The following is a 27948-nucleotide window of genomic DNA, read 5'->3' on the forward strand; positions in this document are numbered from 1 at the left end:
GGAAATCAAGAAAAGGTTCTTCCCCCAGAGAATGCTGGGGCACTGCCGAGGCTCCCCAGGGAATGATCATGGTCTCAAGGCTGCCAGAGCTCCAGGAGCATTTGGACAATGCTCCCAGGGATGCATAGGGTGGGATTGTTGGGGTGTCTGTGCAGGGCCAGGAGCTGGACTGGATGATCCCTGTGGGTCCTGTCTAACTGAGACTATTCTATGATTCTATGCTGTCCCTGTGTACCCTCAGCATTGGTTTGCTGAGGTGTCCCTGCCCTAATGTGTCCCCCTGTCCCCACAGAGGCCAGACTGGGTTTGCCATTGCTATCAACCTGCTGTATGGAATGGCCTCGCTCGCCAGCACCTTTGCGCTGCTGCTGGTCAGCGAACGCGCCATCAAGGCCAAGCACGTCCAGTTTGTCAGCGGTGTTTATGTGGTCAACTTCTGGCTTTCTGCCCTGCTCTGGGACATCATCAACTTCCTCATCCCTTGTGCTCTGATGTTGGTGAGTCACCCCTGGCACCCCAGTGCCCTCCTCATTGGCGGGAGTGCTGGGTGCTGCTCCTCTGGGATGTGTGTGGGTGCAGGGAGAAGGTCAAGGCTGCTGGCATTGTCTCTGTAGAAATGACCCACAAGAAAGCTGTCCCTTGGTCCTGCTAGGAGCTGGACCATGGCCAACCAGCTGGAGCAGTGTCCTCTGGCAGCTGAACACTGCTGTTGGGACTAGAAAATGTTAAATCCATGGGATCTTGGAGAGGAATTCCACGGATCTGCCCTTCTGCATCTCAGTCTGCAGAAAGGGCCTCCCCTGGGGACAGCCATGGGCTGCTGGTAGGACCCATCCATGAGGGGCTGTCTGGATCAGTGCAGTGCTGATATTACCCTGGGCCATTGGGACAAGGAGACATTGCCTGAGGTCAAGCCAAATGTGCCTTCTCCCCACATTGCTGTGCCCCAGGTGATATTCCAAGCCTTCAACGTGCAAGCCTTCACCCAAGACAGCCACCTCGTTGATGTGATGCTGATCTTCCTCCTTTATGGCTGGGCCATCATTCCCCTCATGTACCTCCTTAGCTTCTTCTTCTCGGTAGCAGCCACAGCCTACACCCGTCTCACCATCTTCAACATCCTCTCCGGCACCGCCACCTTCCTCGCTGTCACCATCATGAGCATCCCAGGTGGGTCACTGCCCTCTGTACCTGCCCAGCTGTCACCAACAAGGTCCAGCCCCCAGGGGGGCTCTCTGACCCCAGGGCTGGTCCCACAATAGCCATAAAACACTACAACAGTCCATTCTCACTCATTAAATGTGACTAAATGTTTGGTTTCCCTCTAAACTTGGCAGTATCAGGGTTTTTTCTCCCAAACCAGCAGTCTCTAATCCATTGATCCACCTGTTCTCTTTCAGAGCTGGGCTTAGTGGACCTCTCCAAGACCCTGGATAAAGTTTTTCTCATCTTACCCAATTACTGCTTGGGCCAGTGCATCAGTGACTTCTACCAGAACTACGAGTTCATTCAGTTCTGCACCTCCTCTGTTGAAGCCATCTTCATCTGCAAGGCCTTCAGTGAGTCTCTTCATCCTCACCTGGCCAACCTCCACAGCATCACTGGGGGGTTGTGTGGGGTGGGTGGTGGAACTGGGCAGTGTCAAGGGGCCTCTGCCTGAGCAGTAGCTGCAGGTATCATTTTAGAGCAAAAACTGGGCAACATATTAGGACATACATAGGAAAAAGTTCCTTAACTGGACCACCTTACACATGATTTGGAGGAAAAATGTGTGCTAGGGGAAGTTTCATAGATGAGTAAAGAAATCCCAATCCCGAGATTTGTGTCCTCTGCCTGCCTCCACTGGGCGTCTTCTGCCAGATCCCCTCCAGACCCAAGTCCTCCTGTGGGAAGCACTGGAAAGAGCTGTGGGCAAGGAGCCAGTGTGGCAAAGCTTTGGGCTCACAGCTTCCTCTGGAGTTTATCTGCCCCTCCCCAAAGTGTGGGTTGATCCTGGAGTTGATTTTGTTCCATCTTTCTCAGATATCAGTTATCAGATGAACTACTTTTCCTGGGAGACCCCTGGGATTGGGCGGTACCTGACCTCCTTGGCCATCCAGGGTTTCTCCTTCCTCTTCCTCCTCTTCCTCATTGAGGCAAATCTTCTCTGGAGACTGAGAACTCTGGTCTGTGGCATCTGCAGGCGGCGGAAATGGGTGAGTGAAGCACGTGGGAGGGAGCTGTGCCCTCCAAGCCCAGCCCAGGAGTCCCTGTGAGCTGGAGACAGGCCCTCATCACCTAAATCATCTTCCCAGGGAGCATCCCTGGAGCTTGGAGGAGCCAATCCTGTTAAGTGTATGGATTGGCAAAGGGGAGTGAGGCATCCCCCTGCCAGGGCTGGGAACACTGGAGGAACCCATTCATCCCCCAGCAGCCGGGTGACGTGAGTGTGTCTTCCCCCTGTGATCAGGTGGCCCTGCTGAACAGGGTGTCTGTGCTGCCAGAGGACAGGGACGTGGCAGATGAGAGGAAGAAGGTTTTGGAGTCACCACCAGAACTGCTGTCGTCTCTCAGCAGCCCTCTGGTCATCAAGGAGCTCACCAAGGTGAGGCGAGATGACCTGAGCATCCTGCTGCCATCTGAGCCGTGTCCTCTCAGGGCTGGCAAAGCCACCGCCTGCCTTGCCGTGCCGTCGGGCAGTAACACGTGGCTCGTGTGTGGTCTCCTCCAGGTCTATGACAGCCGGGAGTCGCTGCTGGCAGTGGACAGGATCTCCCTGGCCGTCAGCAAAGGGGAATGCTTTGGTCTCCTTGGCTTCAACGGGGCGGGCAAAACCACCACCTTCAAGATGCTGACGGGTGACGAGAGCATCACATCGGGGGACGCCTTTGTGGATGGCCACAGCATTCTGGCCAACATCAAGAAGGTACCCAAGGCTGCAGGGGCACGGATGGTGTTGCAGACCATCCTGTGTTTGTGTGGGCTGAGCCACCTTGCAGGTGCCTCCAAGAGGACATGGCTGCAGTTCCAGAGGCAGAGACAATATCCCGGGGACAATGTGTCCTTGGCTGGCTCAGCTCTCCGTTATCTGGCCATGTGGAAGCAGTCTCCTCTCCACTGGGATTACAGATGTGATACAAATGGAGGCCAAACCTGGTGAGGGTAGCAAACCCTTCATCAAAGGGTTTTTACCTTCATATTTGGAAATGTGGAAAATATTGTAGGATGGTGTCTAAAATGAGTGTATCAAACCTTTCCAGACCTCTGCTAGGGGTGTCTTTGCTGGGAATTGCCCACTCCCTTTGGAAGAGGAAGAGATGAGTAGGGTTAGGCTTTTGGTCCAGTCCTTCCTCTACCACTGTCCCAGATTTCACAGAATATTCTGATTTGGGAGGGACCATCAAGGACCATCAAGTCCAACTCTTAAGTGAATGGGGATCCCAGACAAGGTCAGACATGAAGAACATTCCTTGAGAGCATACCCCAAATTGCTTCCTTCCCTGAAACTGCCTTCTCTCATGCTCTTGTCCCTGGAAGGAACCAGGACATGAGGGGGGTACCAGCCTCCAGCATTTTCCTTCTCCTGAGAGCCTGGGCACCCCAAAATGGTCCCTCACAGTGAGGAACCAGCTTGGCAGAAGCATTGTGAGCCCACCCAGTTGCTGTCCAGAGACACATCTGTCCATCCATGTCAGCCCAGCTGAAATGCCCCAAGGGGCATTTCCCTCTCATTCCACCCATGGTTTCAGAGCTGCCATCACTCTGAGCAAAACCTCAGAGAGGAGCAGCAAAGCCTGTGGGTGCCCAGGTAGCTCCGGCTCAGAGACCTGCCCGTGGGCTGATTGCCGTGCTCCTCTCGGCCCAAGGTGCAGCAGCGGATCGGGTACTGCCCGCAGTTCGACGCCCTCCTGGAGCACATGACGGGGCGCGAGACGCTGAGCATGTACGCGCGGCTGCGCGGCATCCCCGAGCGCTACATCGGCAGCTGCGTGGAGAACATGCTGCGGGGGCTGCTCCTGGAGCCTCACGCCGACAAGCTCATCAGAACCTACAGGTGAGAGCAGGTGTGGGCAAACTGCTGTCCCTCCTCTTGGATGGTGCTCTCTATGCTCTTACTGGCTCTCTGTCCCCATTCCTCGCTCCCGTTTTCAGCTGGAGGTTCAACTTGATGCTCTTGCAGGTCGTTTCCAACCTTAATGATTCTGTGATTCCTTTGCAGTGGTGGGAACAAGCGGAAGCTGAGTGCTGGCATTGCCCTCATCGGTGGCCCCCCTGTGATCTTCCTGGATGAGCCCTCCACTGGCATGGACCCCGTGGCCCGGCGCTTGCTCTGGGACGCAGTGACACGGACACGGGAGTGTGGCAAATCCATCATCTTCACCTCCCACAGGTGACACTTGGCTGGACAGGTCTTAGCATGAGAGATCAGGGAGAGGGGTGGGATCCAAGGGATGGGACACACCTCCAGGGCCTGGTGGGTGGGCATACACTGCCTGCAGCCAGTGGCTGGCTTTACCCAAATCTCCCTCCTCGAAGAGTCCAGAGAGAAGGGAATGCACCTCCAGCCGCTTCCCAGAAGCTTCTGCTTGTGTCCTGGTGCTTACATGCCCAGAGAAGCTGTGGCTGCCCGTGGAAGCGTTCAAGGGCATGCTGGACTGGGCTTGGAGCAGCCTGGGACAGTGGAAGGTGTCCCTGCCCATGGCAGGGGGTGGAACAAGATGAGCTTTAAGGTTTCTTCCAACCCAAACCATCCTGGGATTCTCTGAATGAGTCCTCTCCTTCCTGCAGCATGGAGGAGTGCGAGGCACTGTGCACACGATTGGCCATCATGGTGAACGGGCAGTTCAAATGCCTGGGCAGCCCCCAGCACCTCAAAAGCAAGTTTGGTAGTGGATACACCTTGCTGGCCAAAACCCGGAGTGAGGAGGAGGGTGAGCTGCAGGCCTTCAAGGCCTTCGTGGAGAAGACTTTCCCAGGTACCGTGAGCTGCTGGAGTGGTTGCTCCCGGAGCAGGGGCAGGGTGCTGCGTGTGAACTTCAGCACCTTCCCTAACACAGAGCCTCTCCCTGCTCAATTCCCCAGGCAGTGTCCTGAAGCACGAGCACCAGGGCATGGTGCATTACCACTTGACCAACAAGAACCTCAGCTGGGCACAGGTAAGGGGGCACTGGGAACCCTTCTCCTGTCCCTTCCCCTGTTCTTGGTGCTTTGCTTTCAGTGGTGCATCCTCCCCATACTGCGTTACACTGTGGGAATGTGGCATGGGTGGGCATGACTTCCCTGTGCTGACACCTCCCTGCTTCTGCCCCTCAGCTCCAGGAACCCCCTAGCAGTGGCTTCAGATGGTGCCACGTAGGCACCGTGTGGTCCCACTGGGGCTGTGGATGGTGGCTTTCCCCAGCCACTGATCCTGAGGGGTCTGAGCTCAGGGACACCAATCCATAAAAACCCACAGTACAGATACAGTATGTAACCCTCTGCATACAGTATACAGAGTTATGTATAGAGTACACCTAGTATATCTCTCTGTATATACTGTCTACATGTACATTATCTATATGTAAATACATGCATACTATAGGGATATTCATAGTGTACAGATAGTTCTCATATGCAGTATCTAAGTATATGTATATTTATATATCTGTACATTACACGCACTGAATGTAGTGTATATAATATACTGTATATTGTAAATATACAGGATATAACATACTCGATAGGGTATATGGTATTGGTAATACTCTTTACAGATGATATACTCTGGAGTTTATACTCTATATCAAGTATGTAGTATAGTCTATAGAGTATATATAGAGAGAGTACATAGTATACAGATTACATTAAAACTATGTATAGGATTATATAAAAACTAGACAGTGAGTTTATAAATATGTATATTATATGTAGCTCAATATAAAAATGATGTGTGTGCTAGATACAGATAGTTACATATAATGTATATAATATCCTAAGTGTTATTTCTATATTATATAAATATTTTGTATATATAATGTGTTAGCAGAAACCTTGGGCAGGAATTCAAACCCAGATATGTGTGTGTGTATATATTTAAATACATATATACACACATATATATGTATGTATTTGTATATATGTATATATGTATGCATTTATCACATATAAATGTGTAAAACAATCATATCCATAGCATGTTTTTAAATGGTGTCAGATACTCCTGGCTTCCCTCCACTCTCCTGCCAGGGAAGGTGTCATTTTCCTGGGTCTCCCTGGAGAAAAAAGCTTTCTCTGCTTTCTCTGCCACCGCCTGGAGGTTCCCTATCACAGCATGGTGTTCCCTGTCACAGCCTGGGGCTTCCCCTGTGGTCCTAGGAGTCTCCTCACACCGAGTTATGCTGCCTCGTGTCCCTGCCTTCCCTTGCAGGTCTTTGGGGCCCTGGAGAAAGCCAAAGAGAAGTATCGCTTGGAGGACTACTCGGTGAGCCAGATCTCCCTGGAGCAGGTCTTCATGAGCTTCACTCGCTTCCAGCACTACACAGAGGACAGAGGGAAATGAGCCCCCCGGTGCCCTTCGTCATGGACTGGCCCTCAGCCTATACATAGTATATATAGAGACAGTAATTTATATATTGGCGTGTCTTAAATACTGTATAAATGTAAAACTTTCCACCGAGGGGTGAGAGGATGGCAGCACTCCTGCCGCTGCCACCGGCTCTGGGTGTGCGTGGGTGTGCGTGTGTGTGTGCATGTGACACTGCCACTCTCCAGCCTTCTTCCATCCATACAGCAAAAAAAATCCACCCAGAAAAGCCTGGAGAGCCTGGATGGGTGGAGAGGGGTGTTGGACGTGGGCTGGCAGAGGAGGAGAGGGATCTCCTCTGCTCCCCTCTTCCCTGCCCATCGCTCACACCCAGCGGGACGCTGCCCCATGCTCCTCACCCGCATGTCCGTGTGTTGTTTGGTGGTTGCTCGTGGTTTTAGCAGGAGGCTGTCACATAGCTCAGATCCAAACCGTCCTTGGGGGCAGCAGGATGTGCTGGGATTACCCCTGGGAGCACTTTGTGTCCAGACGGGGGGGACGGCTCAGCTCCTGTCTGGCATGGGAAAGAGGAGGCTCTGTCTCTTTTAAGTGCTTGGGAAAACCGTCTCCTCCTGCCTGCTTGCCAAGCCTGGCCTGAGGAGCTGGCTCTGGCCCCAGCTGTGCAAAGGGAGCTGTGATGCCAGGAGCTGGCACTGGGTGAGAGGTAGCAATGGAGCAATGCCCAGAACTCAGCCCCAGGAACAGCACGTGATGGGCATGGCTGGAGAGCCAGAGCTGGAGGCAGGGACGCTGCAGGGACGGGTGAGAAGTGCCACAAGGTCCCTGGGATGCTGTGGGTTGAGTGAGAGGTGCTGCAGGGTCTTGGCTGTGCTCTGTAGGACAGGTATGAAGTGTCACAGGGTGCCCAGGGATGCTGCTGGCCTCAGTGTTGTGCCCATGCAGGGGTTGTGCCAGCAGCACCGCCCCACACTGTGCAGTGCAGCCACAGGACCAGTTTGGAGCCAGCAACGCCCTCGCTGTGCCCATGTCCTGCTGAGCTCACCTCTTACACCCCACACAGCTCCAACCTGACCATATCTGTCCTGCATCCCCCTCCTCATCCCCTCTGCCCCTGACCTGGCTGTGCCAGCAGCAGGCAGGGAGCAAAGGCCCTGTCCTGCTCCTGCCTGGCTCCAGGATGCTGCTGGTCACCAGCATTGCCCAGTCTTGCCTGGGCCCAGTTGGAGGAGGCAACTCCTTTTTGGAGTTTCCCAGTGACTGGGTTGGGGTTTTTTTTGTTTGTTTGTTGGAAATCTGTGTTGATTCTTGTCTGTCCTTAACTAGTCCCTGTGTCACCTGGGGCAGCCCCTTGGAAGCTGCCCCATGATCAATGCAGAGCTATTTGCACTATAGTACTACACACAATTGCACATAATTAATATTTATGGCAAGGGGGGCTGATTCCCTCCCAGTGATTGCATTGTCAGGGGTTGGGTTATATTTTTGGGTTGGGTTTTCATTTTTTTCCTTGTGACCGACTCATTTATTCCTGTTCCATTTCTTCCCTTTGCCTAATGTTGTTGTTCAGAACAATGGTGCATCATGTTACTAAGAATTTTCCCGGATCTTAAAAGATGTGTGTTTTTATTAGTCAGCAGCCAGCAGGTGAATGGCCTCCTTAGACACCTTGGTGTCCTTTGGAGTTGCTGGCAGGGAGGGATTTCACTCTGGGAGCTTCCTGGTGGGCAGCAGAGCCAGCCACTGCCAGGGCACCATGCAGGGGGGAATCCCAGCACCAGGAACTTTCCTGGGAAGGGAAGAAAAAGGGGAGATGCTTTTTGCTGGGAGGGTGGCTGAAGTGCTGAAACTCCCAGTAACTGTTTTCTGGAAAGGGAAGTATAGCAGGATGTAGTAGATCCTCACAGGCTTTTTCCTGGGATGGGGAACAGTGGGAACATGGAGGTTTCAGGGGGTGAGATGCAAAATTGCCACAGGCTGGCAGTGCCCTGAGCACAGCAGCAACAGTCCATGTCCTGTTGGCTCTAGTGCCCCCTGCAAGGCTTGGTGCTGGGTGGGGACACGGAGACAGAGTAACCCCCACACTGCCCATGATGCCATGGCAGAGCTGGTGGGAGGGTCCATGGCCCCAGCCCTCCGTCACTCTGGGGCCACCTTGGCCTAAATGAAGGAAGTGTTATGGAAGCAGCATTTCCCTGTCCCGGGGGGCTGTAACACCCTGCCTGTCAGCGAGGCAGGCACTGCAGGCTGTGCATGGTGCTGCTCCTGATTTCAGTCACAGCCGCAGTGCCAGGTGTGCCAGCCTGGGGCAGGGAGCAGGCCCAGGAGTGCTCTGTGGGCAGGTGCCAGGGGCACAGCTGCTGCTGGCACTCTCTAGCCTCCCAGCTGGGAGAAGCAACACAGCTCCTGGGCAGCTTCTACTCCCCACTGGCTGCAGTGTGGTTTTTGTTCCCATCATATGAATAATAAAGATGATTTTTTTTTTCCAGTGGGTGTTTCCTGGCCTCCTTTGGATTCAGACTCTATTCAGCCTGTGCTGGCCTCCTGCTCTCTGCTTGGGCAGAAGGACATGGGGGTAGAGGGCTGTCCTACAAAACCAGAACTAGAAAAGCTCAGTCTGGCTTGGAAAAGCCCAGCAGCTGAAGAGTTTTTTCTTGTAGAAGCAGAAGTTAGGGTCTCCGTTCCTTTTACCTCAGGCAGCCACAACTATCCTCTCTCAGCTCTCCCAAACAACCACAGGTGAGGGAAAGACCTCAAGCCTGGCACTCAAAATGCCTTTTGGCCTCCATGGCAGTGGGCAACTGGCCCTGGCAATCCCATTCCTGCAGCTTTGCCCACCTAGATGCTGCAGCCCAGCTCTGGAGCACAGCCAGGGTGCTCAGCCCCCCCTTGCAGATGCCCATATGCCCCCCCCCCCCCCAATCCCAAACATCACCTACGACAGCACCAGCCCCTGGCTGAGCCCCAGGACATGAGGCAGCACTGGGGCAAGGATGCAGCTGCAAGGAAGAGGAGCTCCAACCCCTTGAATCCACAGAAGCCAGGTTCCCACTGAGCCAGCTGAGTGCATCCCCTCTCCAGGGGACATGATGCTGCAGCCCCTGCTTCCCCTCCTCCCCATCCCACACGCGCGTCTCCACGGGCAGTTTCAGCGCTTTATTGTCTGGCGGTCCTGCTACAGCACCCCCCTGTGCTCCCCGTGGCTGCAGGGGGGAGCCGCTCCCTTGTCCCCAGTGTGGCACTGCAGTGTCCCTGGAGCTGGAGGCTGCAGGAGCTGCAGCAGTCCGAGAACTGGCACTTAAGGAATCCTGGCTGGGGCTGCACGCTGCTCCTCTGCCGGGCACAGGGAGGGCGCGTGGCCGGGCATGGCTGTGGTCCGGTCCCTCTGGGCTGGCTCACTCCACTTTGGGCATCTTTTAAAAACGTGGTTCAAGAACGCCACCGATGCTGGGCTGTCACCAGCTGCTTGCAGCTTCGTTTCTCTTATAAAGAAACCAAACGCAACCTTTTCTTCCCTTTTATGAGCCGTTCTCGATTTTGGCCAGAAATTGCTGTGCCCACCACTCCTCCAGGTCGATGGGAACAAAGTCTGAAAAAGAGGGGAGGGGGAGAGGGGAACAGCTGGAGCAGGAGCAGAGCTCTGGGTGCTCTCTTCCAAACCCCAGAAAAAATAACCATGGAATCACAGAATATCCTGAGCTGGAAGGGATCCACAGGGATCATCCAGTCCAGCTCCTGGACCTGCACAGACACCCCAACAATCCCACCCTGGGCCTGACATCTTTGTCTAAACGCTCCTGGAGCTCTGGCAGCCTTGGGGCCGTGCCCATTCCCTGGAGTGCCTGTTCAGTGCCCAGCACCCTCTGGAGGAAGAACCTTTCCCTGATATCCAATCTAATGACACCCCCAGGTCTCCTCCACCCCTGTGCCATGTCCCCAAAAGGCCAGACTGGGTCTACAGGAACATTCTCTTCCTTGGGGAGCTCTCATCTGCTGCAAGAACCCGCAGGCTACTGGCTCCAGGTGCCACCAGACAAGTGTTGTCCCCATGCCCAATTGGTCCTGCTGGCCCCAGGAGAAGCGGGTTCCCAGGGGCTCCTCTCTCTCCAGCATGATGCTGAACCCCTTGGTGGCAGGAGAAGGCCTGAATCCCAGAGGAATCAGCAACACAGTGGAACATCCAAGGGACGCAGTGCGATATCCCCACAGTGCCTGGGGCCAGCTGTCTCCCCCCAGCACCCCCAGAGTGACCTCAGCACCAGCAGGAGAGACCCAACCAGCCCCTCTGGCACATCCAGCACTGGAATCCTCCTCCTCCTTCCACCACAGCCCTGTTCAGATGCGGGCTGAGCCCACAGCCACTCACTGCACCCCAAGCCTGATGCACCCCAAAGTGCCACGAGCACTGCCCACTTACTTTTGAGTCCGGGGTTGGGGGTTTTCTCCACATACTGCACGGGGCCGCAGGTGCTCTCCCCGCTCCGGCTGCCGTCCAGCTGCTGCTCTACCTGCTGCCAGGCTGGGGAGGGGGAACAAGCGCTGGGTGGGTTTGGGATGGGGGTTCCCAGTGTGGGGGACTGTGGGACAGGAGCAGGAGGTGGAGAAAAGGAGGGCAAGTCCCCAGGCTGGGGACTCCATGCCTGCCACCGATGTCCCCAGCATGGTGTAGGTGCTGGGGAGGGATTCCATCTGCTCCAGCTCCCCTGGGTGCTGCCCCAGGGACCCTCTGCCCTCACCTTCATAGACAAAGCGGACATTCTCCTCGTGGGCCAGGGTGTAACATTCTTCAGGGGCTGAGATCTGCTGCAGCAGCAGTGGGGGCCTCTTGCCATTCACTCTGTTGAAGACGAGTTTCTGCGCTGGGCTGTGGAGGGAGGGAAGCAAGGGGGGTGAGGGCACAGGCAGTTCTGCCCACCCCAGCAAGAACTGGGGCAGTTCAGGTGTCCTGGGCTGCCCCACGGTGCACACACTCGCCCACAGCTGCAGTCACCCAGCCTTGTCCCCAAGGACTGGGATGGAAAGGGACCCAGCCCCCAGGGACAGGGGATTCTGACACAGGAGGGGTGCAAGGGGAGCTCCCTGGGGAAAAATACCAGCTGCCCATCTCCCACCCATCCTCCAACCTCACACCAAGTGCAGTCCCTAAGATAAAGAATCTGCCACTAAAATTAAAGGAATATCAGGAAATGGAAGTGAAATCCAGTCAGGTACTGGACAAGGGATGTGCCATCTTCTGCAGATCAAGCGCTCAGGTTCACTGGAACAGCTCTGGCCCCAGCATGGGGCACACAAGGTGCCCCAGGACTGGGATGTTACACTCTGAAAAGTAGGAGCAGGTCAGGCTTCCTCAGAGCTGGGATCCCCTCTGCTGAGGGGCACTTCAACCACTCCCTGCCTGGATGCAGCAACCCCCACCAGAGCTAAAGGAAAAACTTGGGATGAGACTTGGGAGCATGTTCAGTGCAAAACTCCAGTATTTTGGCTTTTCTCCCCGGCTCTAGGGCAGGACACGTCTGCAACAGCCACGTTCCTCATGGGACAAAGTCTAAGAGGCCCTAGGGGTGGGTTTGGAGGGCAGGAGAGACTAGGAGCAGGCAGCTCTTGCAGATCTGTAGGCAGGGGCTGGGGAGGGCAGTGACGCTGAGGCCCCCACATCCAGGGGCACTGGGCGGACAGGAGGAGGGCAAGCATGGCAGAAGCCACTCCAGTGAATTCCAGGGATCCCGCGAAGGAGAGGGACTGGGGGAGGGGGGGGGGAGGTGCTCATCCATTTCTTGGAGCTGGAGAGGAGGTGCAGAACCAGCGGGGTCCCACTATCCTGTCTGGGTGTGCTGTGACTCCAGCCCTCCAGTCGGGAGTCTCCTTAGGGGTCCCATCACCACCTCCCAGCCACTGGAATACCCCACAGCATCCAGCCAACAGCTCCGGGTATTGCTGCGGGACACGAATTCAACCAGAAAGTGTCGCCCTGGCTTTTGGGGCAGAGGGGATCGCCAGCTCCGCGTGGGCTCCGCGGCTCCCGTGGGCGCGCGGTGCGGCCAAGCGGGCGGGACCAGCGCTGGCCCCGCCGCCCGGTTTGTGCAATCGGGGCCGTCCGCGGGGTGGGGGTTGGACGAGCCCGGCCCCGGCTCTGTCCCGCACCGGGACCCCCCGCGCCCCTCCTTGGCGTGACCCCACTGGTCCCACTCCCCGCGATTTTTGGGGATGGCCCGTGGGAAGGAGGGGGGACCGCCCCTCCGGTGCGTCCCCGACCCGGGGCGGCCCACGGCACGCGTGCACAGAGCTCCGCGGGACGCGTGCGGGCACAAGCACCGCTGAGACCCCCGGGGCGAGCGGCACCGAGCGGAGACCCCGGGTCCCCCTCCCGCGTCCTGCCAGGCGGCCCAGCCGTCCCGTTCCCCTTCCCAAGGTCACGGCCCGGCCGCCCCAGTGCCGGTCCCCTTCCCAAGGTCAAGCGGCCCGCGGGGCTCACCTGGCGGGGGGCCACGGGCCGGGCTGCGGTCGCCCCCGCAGCTCGCCCAGTTTGCTGCTGTCCACCGCCTGCTGCGTGGGACCTGCGGGGAGCGCGGGGCGTCAGGGGGGCGGCGAGGGTGGCACGGAGCCCCCGCGGCCCCCGGCCCCGCGCCCCCCGGTACCTGTGCGGCGCTGCGTGGCGAGCTTGCTGGGGCCGCGCGTCAGCGTGTACATCCTGCGGGCCCCGGCCCACGGCCCTGCCGCCCCCACCCGAGTGCCTCAGGTGCCTCTCACCGGGGCGGCAGCGAGCCGGGCCGGCGCCACCCCCTGACACGCCCCCGCGCTTAAAGGGGACGCGAGAAAGCGAGTGGGACGCGGCGACAGCGCACGGCCGCTCGGGGGCCGCGGGGGACGCGCGCGGGACAGGCCCGGGGGACACGTGGGAGGCGTGCAGGGACACATGCGACATGTGTGCTGTGTAAGGGACATGCCTGGGTTGTGGGGACACATAGGGGACACATCGGGGGCGCGCGTGGGAATTAATGGGGACACACAGGATGCAGGAACACACACTGGAGACAAGCAGAGCACGTGGTGGGAGCACATGTGGGGACTTGCCTGGGACACAGAGGGGACATGTGGGACGTGGGAGACGCAGGACTCGCACAGGACACACAGAATGCACTCAAGGGACATTGGACCGTGCGGGGCTCAAGTAGGGGAAAGGGCACAGCAGGCACGTGGGACACAAGATGGCATAGACGCGCAGGGGACACGGGAGTCACGGGAAACTCGGAGGGGACCTGCACGGGGACATACAGGAGACAGGACACTGGAGCCACGGCACACACAGGGGACAGATAGGTGTCATTCCTGGACCCAGGACAAAGGACCCATGCAGGGAAAAGTGAAGGGGTGCAGAGGCAGGGGCTGAGGTGCCACCCCCACGTGGACAGCGCTGTGAATACTCCCGAGCTGCATGTCCCATGACCAGCGCAGGGATGGGGGCAGCCGCGTCCCGGCCAGCACGGTAACCTTTGGAGCGGGAACGTCCCTCCAAGGTGTCCCCACGTGGCAGGAGGTGCAGACCCAGGACACGACCCCGAGCTGGACCCCGGCCACTCCGCAGTGTCCACCGGCCGCGCCTGTGGCTGGCGACAGCACCCACAGAATTTTGGGGAGAGATCGTGTGATAAACACGAGGGTGACCTTTGCCTTCCGCCACGTTGCCCCGGTAGTGCCCAGGGAGGGAGGGGTGTAGGAGGGTACTTCCCATAAAAGCCCAGCAGCGCCTGACCCTGGTGGGTGCCAGGCATGCGTAGACCCTTCGCGGATGTGCATCCACTGCTGTCACCCCCAACCCTGTTATTGTGCCTAAAAACAACCCTGACCCACGGGATGTCACTACTGGCTGTCACCCGCCCTGTAACGTGCTGGGGGCTGTGCCTCAGTTTCCCCCGGACCTGCCCGGGGTTTCTAAGTGCCTGTTGGCGCATCCCTGAGCTTTTCCATGCTTGGAAGGGCTGAACCCCTAATCCTTGCAGTCTAGATGGATCCTTCCGGACCTCCATCACCAGTGACTGCTGTCTCGGAAAGGGCGGGTGGGGGCCCCTCCTCGCCTCCGTTTTCCTGGGGTGTCCGCTCAAAGCCTCGCTTTGCCTCTTTTAGGAGTTGCCGGTGCGTGGCGGAGGAGCGGCAGTGCCCGGGCGGGGGGGGAGAGGGGGGGGGGGGTGTCCCCGGGAGTGGCAGGTGCGAGGGGCGGTGAGGCAAGAATGTTCCTGGCCGCGCCGCTGGTGTAGTGGTATCATGCAAGATTCCCATTCTTGCGACCCGGGTTCGATTCCCGGGCGGCGCAGTTCTTTCTTTTTCCTTCCCTCTGCCTTTTTCCCTCCCCGCCGTGGGAAGCTCCACCCGCGGCGCGGGGCGGTGCCGGGAGCTGTAGTTCCCCCGCCCGCCCCGGCCATGCAGGTCCCGGCGGCCGCGGAGCGCAACAAGGGCCCGATCCTGGCGGTGCTGCGGGAGTTCGCGGGGGGCGGCGCGGGCGCGGGGCCGGCCGCGCTGCGGGTGCTGGAGGTGGGCGCGGGCGCGGGGCTCCACGCCGCGCACTTCGCGCGGGCCCTGCCGCAGACGCGCTGGCAGCCCTCGGACATCGACCCCAGGGCGCTGCGCAGGTGAGCGGGGCCGGGGGTCCCGGGGGGACGGGGGACCCCGGGGGGCACCAGCTGCAGCCCCTTCCCACGGACCCATGGACCCGCGGCCCCCGTTCTCTGCTCCCCATTTTATTTTTTTCTTTATTTATTTTATTTCTTTGGGGGATTTTGGGAAAACGCCAGTGTCCAACTCTCCTGCAGCCCGGGCTCTCCTGCTTAGTGCTTTGTTCCCTCCAGGAGAACCCCGATATCCAGCTCTTGGATGAACTGGATGCGCATTTTTTCCCAGAAAAGACCCACTCAACAGTGGGCCCAGGCTCCACAATTTTTTTCTTTTTTTCAGGAAAAACCCAATAGCCAACTCTCCAGCAGCCCAGGCTCCCCCACTCAGTACGGTATTCTTTCCAGGAAAACCCCAGTATCCTGCTCTCAGATGAGCTTAATGTGTATTTTTTCCCAGCAAAGACCTCCTTGGACAGCCCAGACTCTCTGGCTTGATGCTTTATTTTTTCCAGGCAAACCACAATATTCAAGTCTTGCCCAGCCCAGGCTCCCCAGGTCAATACCCACTATATTTTTCTTCAATAAATCCCCAATATCCAACTCCCAAACAACTCATGCTCCCCAGCTCAGGATTTTATTTTTTCCCAGAAAACTCCCAAAATTCAGCTTTCCACCGTAGAAAAATAATTAACCTGGTGGGGAGGTGCTGGAACCAGCCCCTGTCCAGGAGGAGTTCTGTGCTGCCCACCCAGCAGCACCCACCACCTTGGGTAAAAATAATCTCCAGGCTGGGAGGCTGCAGGAGCTGAGACCTAGGTGTTGAATGTGCCAAAAAGGATGTAAATAACACCAAAATCAGGAGGTGCTGGGGCAGTGGTGCCAGTAGGGTGCCCCAGAAGGGGACGGTGCTCCAGAACTGGGGAGGTCAGGCCCTGGGGCCTCTGCATCCACATGCTGCTGTTTGTCCAGGTGCTTCCAGTTCTCCAGCTGGCAGCTGTAAGCAAAGGGCTGGGCAAGGAGCCCCCAGGCTGTGCTGCACCCACATCCTTTGTGGGTGTTTTTCCACTTCTGAGAGTCCACGCAGGGCTCTGTCCCTGCCTGCAGCGCCTGCTGGGGGGTGCACGGGGGACCCGGCTGGGCTTGAGGTGGGGTTTGGTGCCCACAGCATCGCTGCCTACGTGGAGGCCGCAGGGGTGCCCAACCTGCTGCCCCCCATCCTGCTGGACGTGTCACAGGGCTGGGAGACCTGGGGGGGCACCCAGCCCGCCACCCTCGACCTCCTCGTCAGCATCAACATGATGCACATCGCAGAGCTGCGGTGCACCGAGGTGAGCAGCCCTCGACAGCCCCCGTCCCCTGCCAGGGGCGAGGGGGGGCTCCCAGGGGGTGTCCCCAGCCCCCTGACCTGTCCCCACCTCTCTCATTCCCCAGGGCCTGTTCAAGGGTGCCGGGGTGCTGCTGAAGCCCGGAGGTGTGCTCTTCACCTATGGGGTGGGTCACCTGTCCTGGTGCAGGAGCATCCTGGGGGGTGCAGGGTGTCAGAGCAGATACTGGGGTGCAGGTGGGAGGGCAGCTGCAGTTATGGCTTAGGGAGGGAGCTGGGAAATGCAGGGGCTTGGCTTTTGGGGGGTCTCTGCCTTTTAGGCCACATGCTGAGCACTGAAAGGAGCAGTTTTGGAGGAGACAGATCCTGTCCTCCCTCACCTTATCCAGAGCAGGGTCTGGGGGTGCCTGCAGTGGGTGACAGGACTCACAGTGGGTGATGGGACTCCTTGGGGGCTGTGTCTCTTCCCGCTTGGCTTCTGTGCTTGGTGGGGACAGCAGTCCATGGAACTGGGGCTGGGGTGCACAGGGTGGCTCCTGCCTGCAGCTCCAGCTGTGTCCCGCCAGCCCTATGCCGTGGACGGCCAGATCAGCCCCCAGAGCAACGTGGACTTCGACCACAGCCTGAGGCAGAGGTAGGAGGGGGCTGGGGAGCTCAGGCTCCTGGGGGCCCATCCTGTCCTCCCTGTCCCGCCCCTGCAGCTGCAGGAAGCTCCCTCCCAGCGTGGTCCTTCAAGATAAGCCACGCCTGAGGGCAGCCCCCCAGCCGGGGGTGCCCCTGGGAGAGGGGGCTGCTTTGGGACGGGGTGTCCCCGGGGTGACCCATGCCTCCCTCCCCGCAGCAATCCCGCCTGGGGGCTGCGGGACACGGCGCTGCTGCGGGAGCTGGCTGAGGCCAACGGGCTGCGCCTGGAGAGGATGGTAGGTGATGGGCCCTGGGGGGCTGCCCGTGCCGGTGTGCACCCCTGAGCCCGGCTCTGTGCTTCCAGGTGGACATGCCGGCCAACAACAAGAGCCTGATCTTCCGCAAGCTGTAACCTGCCCTGACAGCACTTCCAGCACCTCCCAGCACTGCTGTCCCCACTGATGCCTCCTGCAGGGTGTCACTGTCCCACCATGGCTGCCACTGGGGCTGGGGACAGCAGTGATGGGACAGAGCCCCACTCACCCCAGCTGGGGCTGACTTGGCTGGAGGGGGGGTCCATCTCCCCTAGTGCCTTTGGAGCTCCTTTGCAGTGGGGTGCCCCAGCCTGGACCACAAGAGCCAGCACAGCTGCCGTGGGGGGCACAGGTGGGGGGGGGGACACAACACCCGTGGGCATGGGGGAGACTCCTTGCTCCATTTCCTTGGAGGATCCTGTGCTGATGGTGTCTCCCTTCCCCCCACTCCCCAGAATTGTGCTGCTGACCCCAAATAAATTCTGTGGCTTTGCCCCCCATGGCTCAGCAGCTGCCTGATATTTTCAGCACAAACACTGGGGTTGAAGGTGTCCCCAGTTCCACCTCCAGCACCAATGAAAGAGTCAGGTCCAGCACCTAGGGGTGTTACACTGGGTCCAGAGGCTTCGGTGAAGTGAGATTTTATGAGTGGGGTGGTCCCGGCAGATCTCCCACCCCTCTGCAACCCAACCCCGTTCTCAATTGCTGCTGGACAGTCTGGGGGGGGGGGGGGGGTCACAGGGTGGGGGTCACATGGTGGGGGGAACATGCGGCAGATAAATTACAGTGGAGGTCGGAGCTGGTCCAGGGCTCAGCATGGGGTTGGGGGGAACTACATGACAGTGGTAACCTCTAGACACAGGCGCTGGTGCAGGGGCTCCCTCAGGCTGCCCCCTCCGTGCTGTGCCTGCAGCTCCCCCCATCGGCACATCCCCACTCTCCCCTAGTCCTGGAAGCGGTTCAGGAGGTCGCAGGTTTTCTTCTCCATCAGCTCATAGATCTTCTTCACCCGTTTGTCGTTGGCCGCCCGGACGTAGCTGCTGGGGTCCAGCGTGGCCATTCCATCGTGCACCTCGCCCATGATGATCAGGGGCCCGTCCTCCGCCGTCATGTTGGGGCAGGGGCAGCTCCAGTCCATGTCGGTCAAAGTCACCTCCAGGTACTTGATGTTGAAGAACTTGAGGCCCATCTTCTCATCCTTGAGGACATCCTCGAGAGCAAAGCGGGCTATGCCGGAGTCCTGGTCCTCCACGATCTCCATGAGCCGCCCCACGATGGCGAAGTCGCTGCGGCAGAGGCTCAGCACCATCTTGCTCTTCAGGCGGCAGGCCTTGCACTGCAGGCTCTTGGGGAAGGGGCACACGTCCTCACAGCTCTCCTTGCTCTCAAAGTTATTGGTGTTGCCCTCGCAGCCGCCGTAGACGAAGGAGTGGCACTGCTTCAGCAGGTGGTTGTACGCCCAGCGCGGCTCCCAGTTCTGGCAGGGCCCCTGCACCATGGGCAGGAGGCAGGTGGGGCGGGCACTGCCCAGGCAGGCGGCTCGGCACTCCTCGTACGTCTCGAAGTGGTTCCTGTTGGCCCCGCAGCCGCCGTAGCGGAAGGTCAGGCAGGAGCCTTGCTTGGCATCAAAATGCCAGCGCACCTCCGTGGCCTCGCACCGCCGCCGGTCTGGCTCCTTCAGGCACTCGGCGCTGGGGAAGGGCTGGGGGCTGCCGGTCCGCGGGGTCCCCCCCGGCTCCCGCCTGAGCACCGACAGCGGGAAGTCGGCGCGGAGCAGCCCGGCGGCGTTCCGGGCCGTGCAGGTGTAGATGCCTGCGTCCTCGTGGCGGGCGTTGTAGATGACCAGCTGGCCGATGTTGGTGACCACCACATTGCCGTACATCTGGTCCGGCCGCATGATGAAGTTCTCCTCCCGCTCGCTCTGCTTCTCCCAGGTGATGTCGGGCTGCGGGCGCCCGCTCACGTCGCAGCGGAAGCTGACGGTGCCGCCGGCGCGCACGGACTGGTGGAAGGGGTTGGTGTAGAGGGCGGGGGGCACCGGCACCTCGGGGCCGGCGCCCGGCGTGGGTCGCGCCGTGGTCTCCTGCGGCACGGGGCTGGTGTCGGGCCAGGTGAAAATGTGCTTGCAGGGCACGGTGGTGAGGCGGGTACCGCGCAGACACGCCTCGGCGTCCATGTAGCACTTGTTGTAGTAGGTGAGGCCGTCGGAGGCGCAAGTGAAGTTGGGCTCCTTCTCGCAGCGGTCCTTGCACTTGCAGACGGGCTGCCCGTCCCAGATGTCGCAGTCGGAGCCCTGCTGCGCGCACACGAAGCTCTCGCAGGAGGCGGCGGGCGCCACCGCCAGCGCCGGAACGCTGCCGTCGGCAAAGCGCGCGGCCACGCAGCTCCGCAGCCCACACACGTTGGTGCAGCATTTCTCAAAGTCTTCACAGTCCTGGTCGGGGAGGGAGAAGAGATTGCGAGGGGGGTACGTGGAGGTCGCCGCTGTGCTGGGGCTGTGGGTGCTGTTCCCACCCCTGTGGGACTTTCGGGTGGGCAGGTGTCCCCCGCATAGCCCTGTGCACCTTCAGCATCGCTGGGTTCCGGCTAAGAGCCAGACCTCCCCGGCACATCTGCATCAGCCCCAGCCCACCCTCAGCACCCCCAGGATGTTTGGGGGTGCACCGCAGTGATGACGGTCCCTTCTCCCCATAGCAGAGTGCAACTTGCCCTTCTCAGCTTTTGCTGGCCAAGGGGAGGCAGAATGCATACAGATGAATTGTGAAGGAGTCTCCCCTCGGGGTTCAGACAGCCCTAACCGGGGTGGGGTTGCCTCTGCTCAGCCTGGTGGAGCTCAGAGCCAGGGCTCTCTGGGATGGACAACCCGGTCTGTGGGTGGGCTCCGGCCCTCAGGGAAAAGTTGGGAGACGACTCTGTCCTCGGCCTGATGGTGTCCGTGTCCCAGCACACCCATTCCCTTCATCCCAGCCAGCCCTTTGACAGGGTGGAAGCATCCTGGGGGTGCATGAGGAGGGTATTCTGACCGTGGGACACGGTCTGAGGGGGTGACACAAGGAGGCAACAAGCAGTTTCTCTGCCTGTGGAGGACTGGGGAGCCCAGCAGACAGGAGGGGCTTAGGGGCAAAGCTGCAGCAGGGATGAACCCGTTGCTCTGAAACAAGTGAACCGGCTGTGCCACCCAGCACAGCACCCGCACCCCAAATCATCTCCTTCGGGGTCCTGGGGACGCCCCCCAAACCCTGTTACCACCTGCCGCCCCCGCAGCCCCCTCGCTCACCTGATCGGCCTGGCACTCCCGCTCGCAGGTGCTCTGGGCGTCCACCCACAGGTTGGGGTTCAGCTGGTTGGGGCAGACGCCCAGGTGCCGCATCCTGCCCGGCTGCAGGCTCAGCCCAGCCGCCGCCACCAGCACGGGCAGGAGCAGCGCGATGCCCACGGCGACCCGCTGCCGCCCCGCACGCTGGCCCCGGCCCCCGCGCCCGCCTCTCCCACGAGGAGCCATCGGGCCACCCCGCGCCGCCGGCCTGGCTCACTGGCGAGGGCTCGGGATAAATCACATTCAGGACGGACGGGATGAGGGAGAAGGCGGGCGGGCGGGGGGACAAAGAGTAGGAGGAGAGGACCAAACCTCTGTCCTTCAGCACACCCGGCGCCCGCCGGACCACCGGCGATGCCGCCCGCCGCCTCCATCCATCGCCGCCGCTCGGCTCTCGGGGCGCCGGGGACACGGCGGCCGTGGCGGGCGGCTCTCGGGGCTCAGTCCATCCTCAGCACGGCCAGCGGGGCGAGTGGGGTGGAAGGGGAGGACGGGAAGGTTGTAATCTGAATCCCCTCCCTTTCCACTGATGTTTCTGGGTGTTTGGAATGGGAAAGGCGCTGACCTCAGCCTCTAACCCCGGCGAGCCCGGCGATCCCTGGGCAAACACGGGGGGAGATCAAAGGCAGAATGCAGAAAGTCTCCAAAGAGGGAGAGTGAAAGGGGGGGCGGGGGGGGGGGGGGGGACGCACACAAAAACCCGGCCGGCCCACGGAGCCGAATTCCTGCAGAATGAGAAAACAGCCAGAGCCTGCGGTCCCTTCGGACGGGGCGGCCGGCGGGAGGTACGCGGAGCCCACGGAGGCCACGCTGCGGGCGGCCGGGACCCGGCTGGCCCGGGCGTCCCTCACCCCGCACCGCATCTCTGGGCACCCACCGGCACCACAGCCGAAGGTACCCGGGAGCGGGACACCGGCACGGGTCCGTCCCTGCTCTCCAGCCCGCATCCCACGGGTGCTGTGCGGCTGGCACAGGACCGTGTCTCGCCTGGCGGGGTGGGTGCCCACCCAGCCCCCCTGGAGGGGCTCCCCCAGCCCCCAGCCCTCCCTCCCCGATGATTTACAGCCAGGATGTTTCCTGAGCCACACCAGACGCCAGCACATTGTGCTTGGGCTTAACCAGCACGTCCCGCACCAGCCCAGTGCTGGCAGGAGTCGGCCCCGGCTCCCCGGCCAGATCCCCCTAATCCCCGATGGAGACTGACCTGCAGCAGGAACATTTCATGGCATTTTGGGAGCATTAACTCTTCTGGCTCTGGTGAGAGCCTCAGCCCTGAGGGGGGTTTGCAGCCCCTGTGAAACAGCAAACCCGAGGGCGTTTTGCCCCAGGGAGCAGCTCAGCACCTCCAGTCTTCCCTCGTGGTGGAGGGGACAAAAAAAAAAACAAAAAAAAACCCCAGTGGGAGGCCTTTTTTTTTTTTTTTTTTTTTTTGGGATGGGGGGATCCAACCCACCCCCACTCCAGAGCTGCTTTCACATGTAATGGTTTGGTGCTCCTCCAGTCTGTGGCTCCTTGTGGAAGCCCTTTTGCCCCAGACCAGATGATTCGGGGGACCCTCAGCATCCCCACGCTGGTGTGAGCAGGGTGCAACCACAATGCTCTGGCACAGTGACCTCCAGCCAGTAGCACAGACACAGGTGTGACCAGCCACCCCTGCCCCTTCCCTGCCCAGGGCAGCACACAGCTGCACTGCTCCTGGCTCTGGGCTGCCCATGGTGATTCTGGGGCACCCCGGGACCCAAAACCCCGAAGCACAGTCAGGTCTGTCACCAGCTGGCCATGACCATGCATGGAGGGCTGGAGCGAGTCCCATGGCTGTTCCTTGAATCCCGTTCCACAGCCAAGCAGGCACCCAAGGGTCCATCCAGCTGCAGATGCTGACACTCATGGGGAGACTGATATTCTGCAAACAGGGAATTGCATCAGGCTAGCCCAGCCAGGAGCTGCCAGGGCCTGTACCCTGCATGCCCTGGCAGCCTGAAACCCCCAGACCAACCCAGCTGGCCCCAGGCACCCACTGCCTGGAGATCCCCCATCCACAAACACACAAACTCCAGCTGGGAAGCAATGTGGCAGATGCACAGCACCTTGGTCCCCAGGGATGCAGCCCAGAGGCATAGGGCCACTTTGGGGTGTCCCAGGGTCCTTCCAGGGAGGCTGGTGCAGGAGGGAAGGGGGAACAAGACCAATACCCATACCCGTATCTTTGGGTCACTTTCAAAGATCCCAGACATAGATGAGGGTTTTACAGTCCATCTTCTCCCTCCAAGACAAGGAGGCGGCTCCGCACCATGTCCTGGGGAAGGGTGCCATGCCACATGTCCCTGCTCCCAGAACCTGCTGCACCCTACGGGCTCCTGCCCCTCCAATGCACCCGTGGGCAGCTGCACCCTCATTTTCAAGGATCTTGCAGTTGCATGAAGGTCACCATCTCTTCCCAGACTATGTAGGACAGTGGGACCAATCCACGAAACCTCACATGAGAAAGGTGGGTGCAGAGAAACATACTCAGTGAGCAAAGACCTGAATCATCCCAGAGCAACCTGCTCCCTCCTTTCTCGGAGGAGCAGAGAGCCTTGAAGCTCTCCCAGCCTTCCCACCCCGCTCAGGCTGTGCAGTGTTTTCCTGCCCAGCTCTTCCCAAGCAGACAGCTGCAGCCCTGCAGCCCCTGCTGCTCCGCCGTAATGGGCTCCGGCTGTCCCGACCCCACCTGAAACCACACACAGCCTTTGTTTCAGCCCTGGGAGAGGGAACAGACACTTCCAGAACCCCCTGAAGAAAAAGAGGGGAAAAAAGGGCTCTGTGACTCTTCCCTGACCAGGCTTTCACCTTAGCTCCAGGGTTTTCCAGGCTGCAGACACGATCTCATTTCCCCCTGCCCCCTCCCAGCCCCAGCAATTACTACTTAAGCTGTTAAAACAAGCGTGGCCAGTCTGGTACGAAGTGGAAAATCTGATCCTAGGGAAGTGAGAAGGCAGGGGAAAAGGGAGGTCAAGGGGAGGTGGGCTGAGAGAAGGGGATCAGACAAGAAGTCTCCCTCCACCCTAGGATCAAATCCCCCTTCTCTGGGGCTCCTGGTACCTCCAAAGGCCACTCTGGTGTGACACTGGTGCTCCGAGCTCCCTGCAGCATCCTCTCCCTTTCAGTCCCATTTGTCCCAGGATGGCTTCCAGCTTGCTCCAGAGTCTGGGCTGCCACAGCACTTGCTGCTCCTCCAGAATTACCCAGACCCAAAGAAGGCATTTAGGGTTTGACTGTACTTGTCCTGTGCCTGTGGAGCAGGGACTGGGCACAATTCCTGGCAAACTGCTGGGCAGCGTGGCTTCCTCCAGCTGCCTATGGGACCAACCCTGTCGGAGACGAGTTTGTGTTTTCTTAGGGCTCCACTACCCCAAATCAGTGGTTCTGTGAGAATCAAGAGCAGATTTATCTTCTGCATCTACAGAAAAGGAATCATGGCTCCCCAGAAAATGTAATTCAAGTTATTTTGTGGATGACCTGGAAATGGGAATATACACCTGTACCACAAACAGTCCCAAATCCCCAGGCATGGGCAAAACCACCACCTTTTCCCCCTCAACCTCTTCCCAGCCCACACAAAAACAGATATAACTTCTCTTTTCAATTGGTAGTTCAAAACAAACAAAAAGACTTTAATTTATACAAAACAAAACCATGTAGAATCAGTTAAACAACACTGACTGTACAAAGGAATAAAAAAATAAAAGGATAGTCCAAAAAAACCCAACTCAGGAATGGTACAAGTGTTGGAGAGCAGCTACAGACTAGTGTTGACATCAGATGCAAGAATCTTTTCCTTTTAAATTAAAAAATAAAAAAAAGTTTGTTGCTGGGCAATCACTCCAGGGAAATCTTCCATCCCCACTCCAGACAGGATCTGTGAGACTTTACCGGGTGACAAAACCTAAACCAACCACAGGGAACAGCATGGGGAGGTGGCACACGTGGCACAGCCAAACCAAAGCAGAGGTACAGCGAGTTTTGAGACATGCAGCAGCTTGGTGATTTCAGGAAGGATCCCTTTATCCCTCTTCGTCCCACACACCGGCGCCGGGCCCGGGGTGATTCCTGGGAGGAGCCGCCCTTGGTGGTGCCGGTCACCTGTTGGCTGTATATCCCTGTGCTGCTGAGCCAGCGATTGTCTTCTGCTGTGTGTTAAGTGATGGGAAACAGGTGCCAGCCACCCAGACAGGTTCTCCAAATCCCCTGGCCTTCGTGCCATCAGGACGGCCCGGCTGTGGCTTTGCTCTTGAGCCAAAGCACCCCTTCAAAGGATTCCTCTTCCCCTCCACCCGCCTGGGGTTTAATTCTGTCCTCGCTCACTTGAGCTGGGTGATAAAGCATGAGAGACCCGAGCCAAGAGACCTGCCTGTGCTGTGCTCTGCAGGGAGGGGAGGGGGAAGCCTCTGGCACCTCCCAGGTCGGCTTGGGAGCAAGGGAAGTGATGTTCCCACAGGGGGACGCGTCCCTCCTGTCCCTGCTGCCTGGACACAGTGGGTCCGTCGGCCATGCAGGAGCTGCAGCGGCTTCATTCTGCCCATGCAGTGCCCCAGGCTGCCTGGAAAGGGGGAGCGGAGCAAGCTGATCCCAGGAGGAGATGGCAGCACTGTACACTTCACTTGCTACCACGCTACTCACAGTCTACACACCCTGGCCACCTATGAGAACCTGCCACCATAGCCCAGCCCCCCTGCCAGGCTCCCTTAGCTTTTGGGATAAGGGCTGGGTGCTATTTCTCAGTTTGCAGGTGATTCCAGCACACGTCAGCTGTGGAACAAAGCCAGAGAGGCAGGTGCACTTGCTTGACAGAAGATCCATCCCAAGCTATTGCCCCTCCAAGATCCAGGAGCCATCCCATGGAGCAAAGCAGTTTGCACTCCCAATCTCATGGGATTGCTCCAAGAGCCAAGTGATTTTGCCACTGAGGGACCTGGAGATGGCCATTTCCCCGCCCCAACCTTCCACCTTCCCAGTCCCTGCTCCTCATGCTCCGGTGGGAAAAGCCACTTCTGTCCTTTCCCACTTTCATCCAGGAGGAGCCACAGCAGCACGAGCTCAGGCAGCATCTTTGGAAAAGCAAAGCTGGAAGCAGCCAGGATCCAGGAGCTGTCACATGTGTTGTCATGGATGGAGGGCACTAGAAGCGATGGATGAGACTTTGCAACAATAAGGGACAAAATTCAGCATTTTTCCTCTGCTTTAGGCACAATGCTTCCACCCCCTACTCCCAAATCCCTTATGAAAAAGCACGAAGTGAGCAAGGCCTCAGTCTGACCCCAGAGCTGCCTCTTCCTCCTGCCTGCCAAAACACTCCAACCCCTCAGGACCTTGGCCTCGTCGCTCTGCTTCTCCATGCACTGCCATCCCACCCTGCCTTCAGCACTCACAGGTTCTAGGGAATGATAGGAATAGAGCAGCTTGGGGCATGTTCCACACCAATTGTCTTTTCCTTCTGCACATGTAGTATTTAAAAACACCAGCACGAGCCCAGAGGTGAGGGAAAGTCTCTTAAAGCATTTATGTGTTTTCATTGGAAAATCCTCCACTTGTCCCCTTTGCTGACACTGGGAAAGTCAATCCAGTGCTTGTATTTACATGGCTGCATAAAATTTTCCCTGACTGCTTCTTAAAAAAACCCTTAAAAAACAAGAGATATTTATATATATGTATAATATTTACATAAATAAGTGAAGGCGTCGAACAGAGCGCTGCCTTCCCCTTTCCAATTGGCCAACTCTTGCCTTTTTTTCTGTTTTTTTTTTGGCAACAGCAGGTTAACATCCTGGTGAAAACTGTCATTAGTCCCCTGTCCCTGTTTCTTTTTGTCTACATCCAATGATCACTATTGCACCAGCAATCTATTCAGGAGGCCAAGAGTTAAAAGTTGCAGCGCAGACTCTCCTTGCCTACTCCCTTAAGCCTCTCAATCTTCCATTAAATCCATTGCTCCATTGAGACTGGATGAGCTTTTTTTCCCCTTCCCCCCTCCCTAACCCGGCAGCTGCTGAATTTTCCACCCCAGGCCTAGAGGCAAAGCCCAAAGCATTCTTGGAGGGTCACTTGGCAGATCCTCTCCCCGCCAGCACTGCGGGATCCAGCCGGCACCATGCTTCTTCCTATGCCAAGCCAAAACGTGAGCACATTCCTAACGCTCGTGCGTGCCATTGGAAAAGCAACCGTGGCCCATCTGAAAGGATCCAGTGGAAAAGGGTTCAGTGTGCAAACAGCTGTACATCGGCGGGTGGGTGTGGATCCGACAGAAGCTCAGGGTGCCCATCCTGCTAAGAGATCTTGCAGTTGTTGCGTGAGCAGTTCTGTGGGGGGCTCTGGGGCGGCCGGATGGATTTGGATCTCTTCAAGCTGTTCCCTTTGCTGCTGCTCCCGCCCCCGCTGCTGGCCAGGGAATAGGAGCGGCCGTGCATCATCACGGCGTTCATCCCGTTGGCCATGGAGAAGGATTTCAGGTGGCTCTTGATGGTGACGGGCAAGGGAAGCTTGTCGATGAGGTGCACCGGGGTGCAGGACACGATGGCTCGGCAGCACAGGTCCTGTAAGCTGAACACTGCGGGGAGAAAGGACCACACAGTCAAGTGCCAGGAGATCTCCTGGGCTGCCCTTCCCTCACAGCTATTCCTTACACTGCACAGCTTCAGCTCCTCAGGGAGATATGTCAATAATGATTGCACAGGAGCCGGGAGTAGGGAGCAGGATATTTAGGAGAGAACCTTGGGAAATCAAGGTGAGCTTTGCTGTTGGAGGTTTGTGCTTTGCCAGACACCAGCTTTGGTGTGAACACAGGGTTAGGCACTGCCAGCCCTGCTCTGCTCAGCACCCAGGGCTGGCAGGGCCTGGCTCACATTCCTGACAGACACTTGACTTCTCAACCCATCCTCTGGCAACCAGGACATGCCTGGGAAAGAGGCAACAGGGTCAGCAAATCCTGAAACAGGACAGTGACAGCTGGGATCTGCTCAGGGGGCAGCTCTCTGTAGAGCCTCCAGGCCACAGAGATACCAACAAGCCAAAACACCCAGAACACCACTCTGCCCGTTCCAGTTTCCCAGCATCCTCCCAGTTCAGCCTGCACTATGTGAGCTTGCCTTGGGAAGTTCCTCTCCTTGCCGGGGAATTCCCAGGCAGGGGCCACACGAGGGCACTCGTTATCTTCCTGCCTGCCTGCTGCCAAAACCACGCTGCCATTCCTGAGCAGGCAGATCCCCACTCCCTGCTACGGAGCCCCCGTT

The 27948-nt window shown here is 58.5% G+C and overlaps 5 protein-coding genes and 1 non-coding gene across 12 annotated transcripts in view; 3 read left to right on the top strand and 3 right to left on the bottom strand.

Annotated features, from left to right (window-relative positions):
* The window catches only part of ABCA3 (ATP binding cassette subfamily A member 3), a 39121-nt gene extending 30134 nt beyond the window's left edge, over nucleotides 1-8987 (top strand). For both annotated transcript variants that reach the window (XM_053992057.1, XM_053992056.1), the window contains exons 21-31: nucleotides 293-497; nucleotides 951-1170; nucleotides 1401-1559; nucleotides 2023-2195; nucleotides 2450-2584; nucleotides 2711-2905; nucleotides 3846-4033; nucleotides 4199-4369; nucleotides 4768-4955; nucleotides 5062-5135; nucleotides 6386-8987. In XM_053992057.1, coding sequence (XP_053848032.1) covers nucleotides 293-497; nucleotides 951-1170; nucleotides 1401-1559; nucleotides 2023-2195; nucleotides 2450-2584; nucleotides 2711-2905; nucleotides 3846-4033; nucleotides 4199-4369; nucleotides 4768-4955; nucleotides 5062-5135; nucleotides 6386-6517 — 1840 coding nt within the window. In that variant the 3' untranslated portion in view covers nucleotides 6518-8987. The remainder of the gene's footprint in view (nucleotides 1-292; nucleotides 498-950; nucleotides 1171-1400; nucleotides 1560-2022; nucleotides 2196-2449; nucleotides 2585-2710; nucleotides 2906-3845; nucleotides 4034-4198; nucleotides 4370-4767; nucleotides 4956-5061; nucleotides 5136-6385) is intronic.
* A 649-nt stretch (nucleotides 8988-9636) lies between these two features.
* Nucleotides 9637-13284, bottom strand: MCRIP2 (MAPK regulated corepressor interacting protein 2). The gene is made up of 5 exons (XM_053992061.1): nucleotides 13135-13284; nucleotides 12972-13053; nucleotides 11236-11363; nucleotides 10917-11018; nucleotides 9637-10088 (listed from the first exon to the last, which is right to left on the bottom strand). Exons 1-5 carry the CDS (start codon nucleotides 13184-13186, stop codon nucleotides 10018-10020), a joined length of 435 nt encoding a protein of 144 aa, XP_053848036.1. The 5' UTR covers nucleotides 13187-13284; the 3' UTR covers nucleotides 9637-10017.
* Nucleotides 13285-14736: 1452 nt separating this feature from the next.
* On the top strand, nucleotides 14737-14807 carry TRNAG-CCC (transfer RNA glycine (anticodon CCC)). Its single transcript has one exon. It is a non-coding gene; the product is annotated as a tRNA-Gly (tRNA).
* An 81-nt stretch (nucleotides 14808-14888) lies between these two features.
* On the top strand, nucleotides 14889-17869 carry METTL26 (methyltransferase like 26). Of its 5 annotated transcripts, none has more exons than XM_053992029.1 (6): nucleotides 14889-15123; nucleotides 16271-16433; nucleotides 16537-16596; nucleotides 16927-17063; nucleotides 17271-17349; nucleotides 17418-17869. In XM_053992029.1, the coding sequence occupies exons 1-6, from the start codon at nucleotides 14915-14917 to the stop codon at nucleotides 17463-17465; spliced, it is 696 nt and encodes a 231-aa protein (XP_053848004.1). In that variant the 5' UTR covers nucleotides 14889-14914; the 3' UTR covers nucleotides 17466-17869. The 5 variants fall into 5 exon arrangements, with proteins under 5 accessions (XP_053848004.1, XP_053848005.1, XP_053848006.1 ...); XM_053992030.1 differs by having other exon boundaries at nucleotides 16930-17063; XM_053992031.1 differs by having other exon boundaries at nucleotides 16996-17063.
* Nucleotides 17870-18267: 398 nt separating this feature from the next.
* WFIKKN1 (WAP, follistatin/kazal, immunoglobulin, kunitz and netrin domain containing 1) lies at nucleotides 18268-20869 on the bottom strand. Its single transcript, XM_053992257.1, has 2 exons — nucleotides 20645-20869; nucleotides 18268-19801 (listed from the first exon to the last, which is right to left on the bottom strand). Exons 1-2 carry the CDS (start codon nucleotides 20867-20869, stop codon nucleotides 18311-18313), a joined length of 1716 nt encoding a protein of 571 aa, XP_053848232.1. The 3' UTR covers nucleotides 18268-18310.
* A 3446-nt stretch (nucleotides 20870-24315) lies between these two features.
* The window catches only part of RAB40C (RAB40C, member RAS oncogene family), a 37557-nt gene continuing 33924 nt past the window's right edge, over nucleotides 24316-27948 (bottom strand). For both annotated transcript variants that reach the window (XM_053991993.1, XM_053991992.1), the window contains one exon: nucleotides 24316-27266. In XM_053991993.1, coding sequence (XP_053847968.1) covers nucleotides 26986-27266 — 281 coding nt within the window. In that variant the 3' untranslated portion in view covers nucleotides 24316-26985. The remainder of the gene's footprint in view (nucleotides 27267-27948) is intronic.

The sequence above is a fragment of the Vidua macroura genome, chromosome 16 (assembly GCF_024509145.1).
Source record: "Vidua macroura isolate BioBank_ID:100142 chromosome 16, ASM2450914v1, whole genome shotgun sequence".
Taxonomy (NCBI): domain Eukaryota; kingdom Metazoa; phylum Chordata; class Aves; order Passeriformes; family Viduidae; genus Vidua; species Vidua macroura.

Excerpts from the sequence above, each read along its gene's own strand:
- MCRIP2 (XM_053992061.1), bottom strand. The coding sequence starts at position 13,186 with ATGTACACGCTGACGCGCGGCCCCAGCAAGCTCGCCACGCAGCGCCGC. Across the intron at positions 11,364-12,971 it reads GGCCCGTGGCCCCCCGCCAG|CCCAGCGCAGAAACTCGTCT; the intron begins GTGAGCCCCGCG and ends CTCCCTCCACAG. Across the intron at positions 10,089-10,916 it reads CCCCAACCCCGGACTCAAAA|ACTTTGTTCCCATCGACCTG; the intron begins GTAAGTGGGCAG and ends CCTCTTTTTCAG.
- METTL26 (XM_053992029.1), top strand. The coding sequence starts at position 14,915 with ATGCAGGTCCCGGCGGCCGCGGAGCGCAACAAGGGCCCGATCCTGGCG. Across the intron at positions 15,124-16,270 it reads GACCCCAGGGCGCTGCGCAG|CATCGCTGCCTACGTGGAGG; the intron begins GTGAGCGGGGCC and ends TGGTGCCCACAG. Across the intron at positions 17,350-17,417 it reads GGCTGCGCCTGGAGAGGATG|GTGGACATGCCGGCCAACAA; the intron begins GTAGGTGATGGG and ends CTGTGCTTCCAG.
- WFIKKN1 (XM_053992257.1), bottom strand. The coding sequence starts at position 20,869 with ATGGCTCCTCGTGGGAGAGGCGGGCGCGGGGGCCGGGGCCAGCGTGCG. Across the intron at positions 19,802-20,644 it reads GGGAGTGCCAGGCCGATCAG|GACTGTGAAGACTTTGAGAA; the intron begins GTGAGCGAGGGG and ends CTCCCCGACCAG.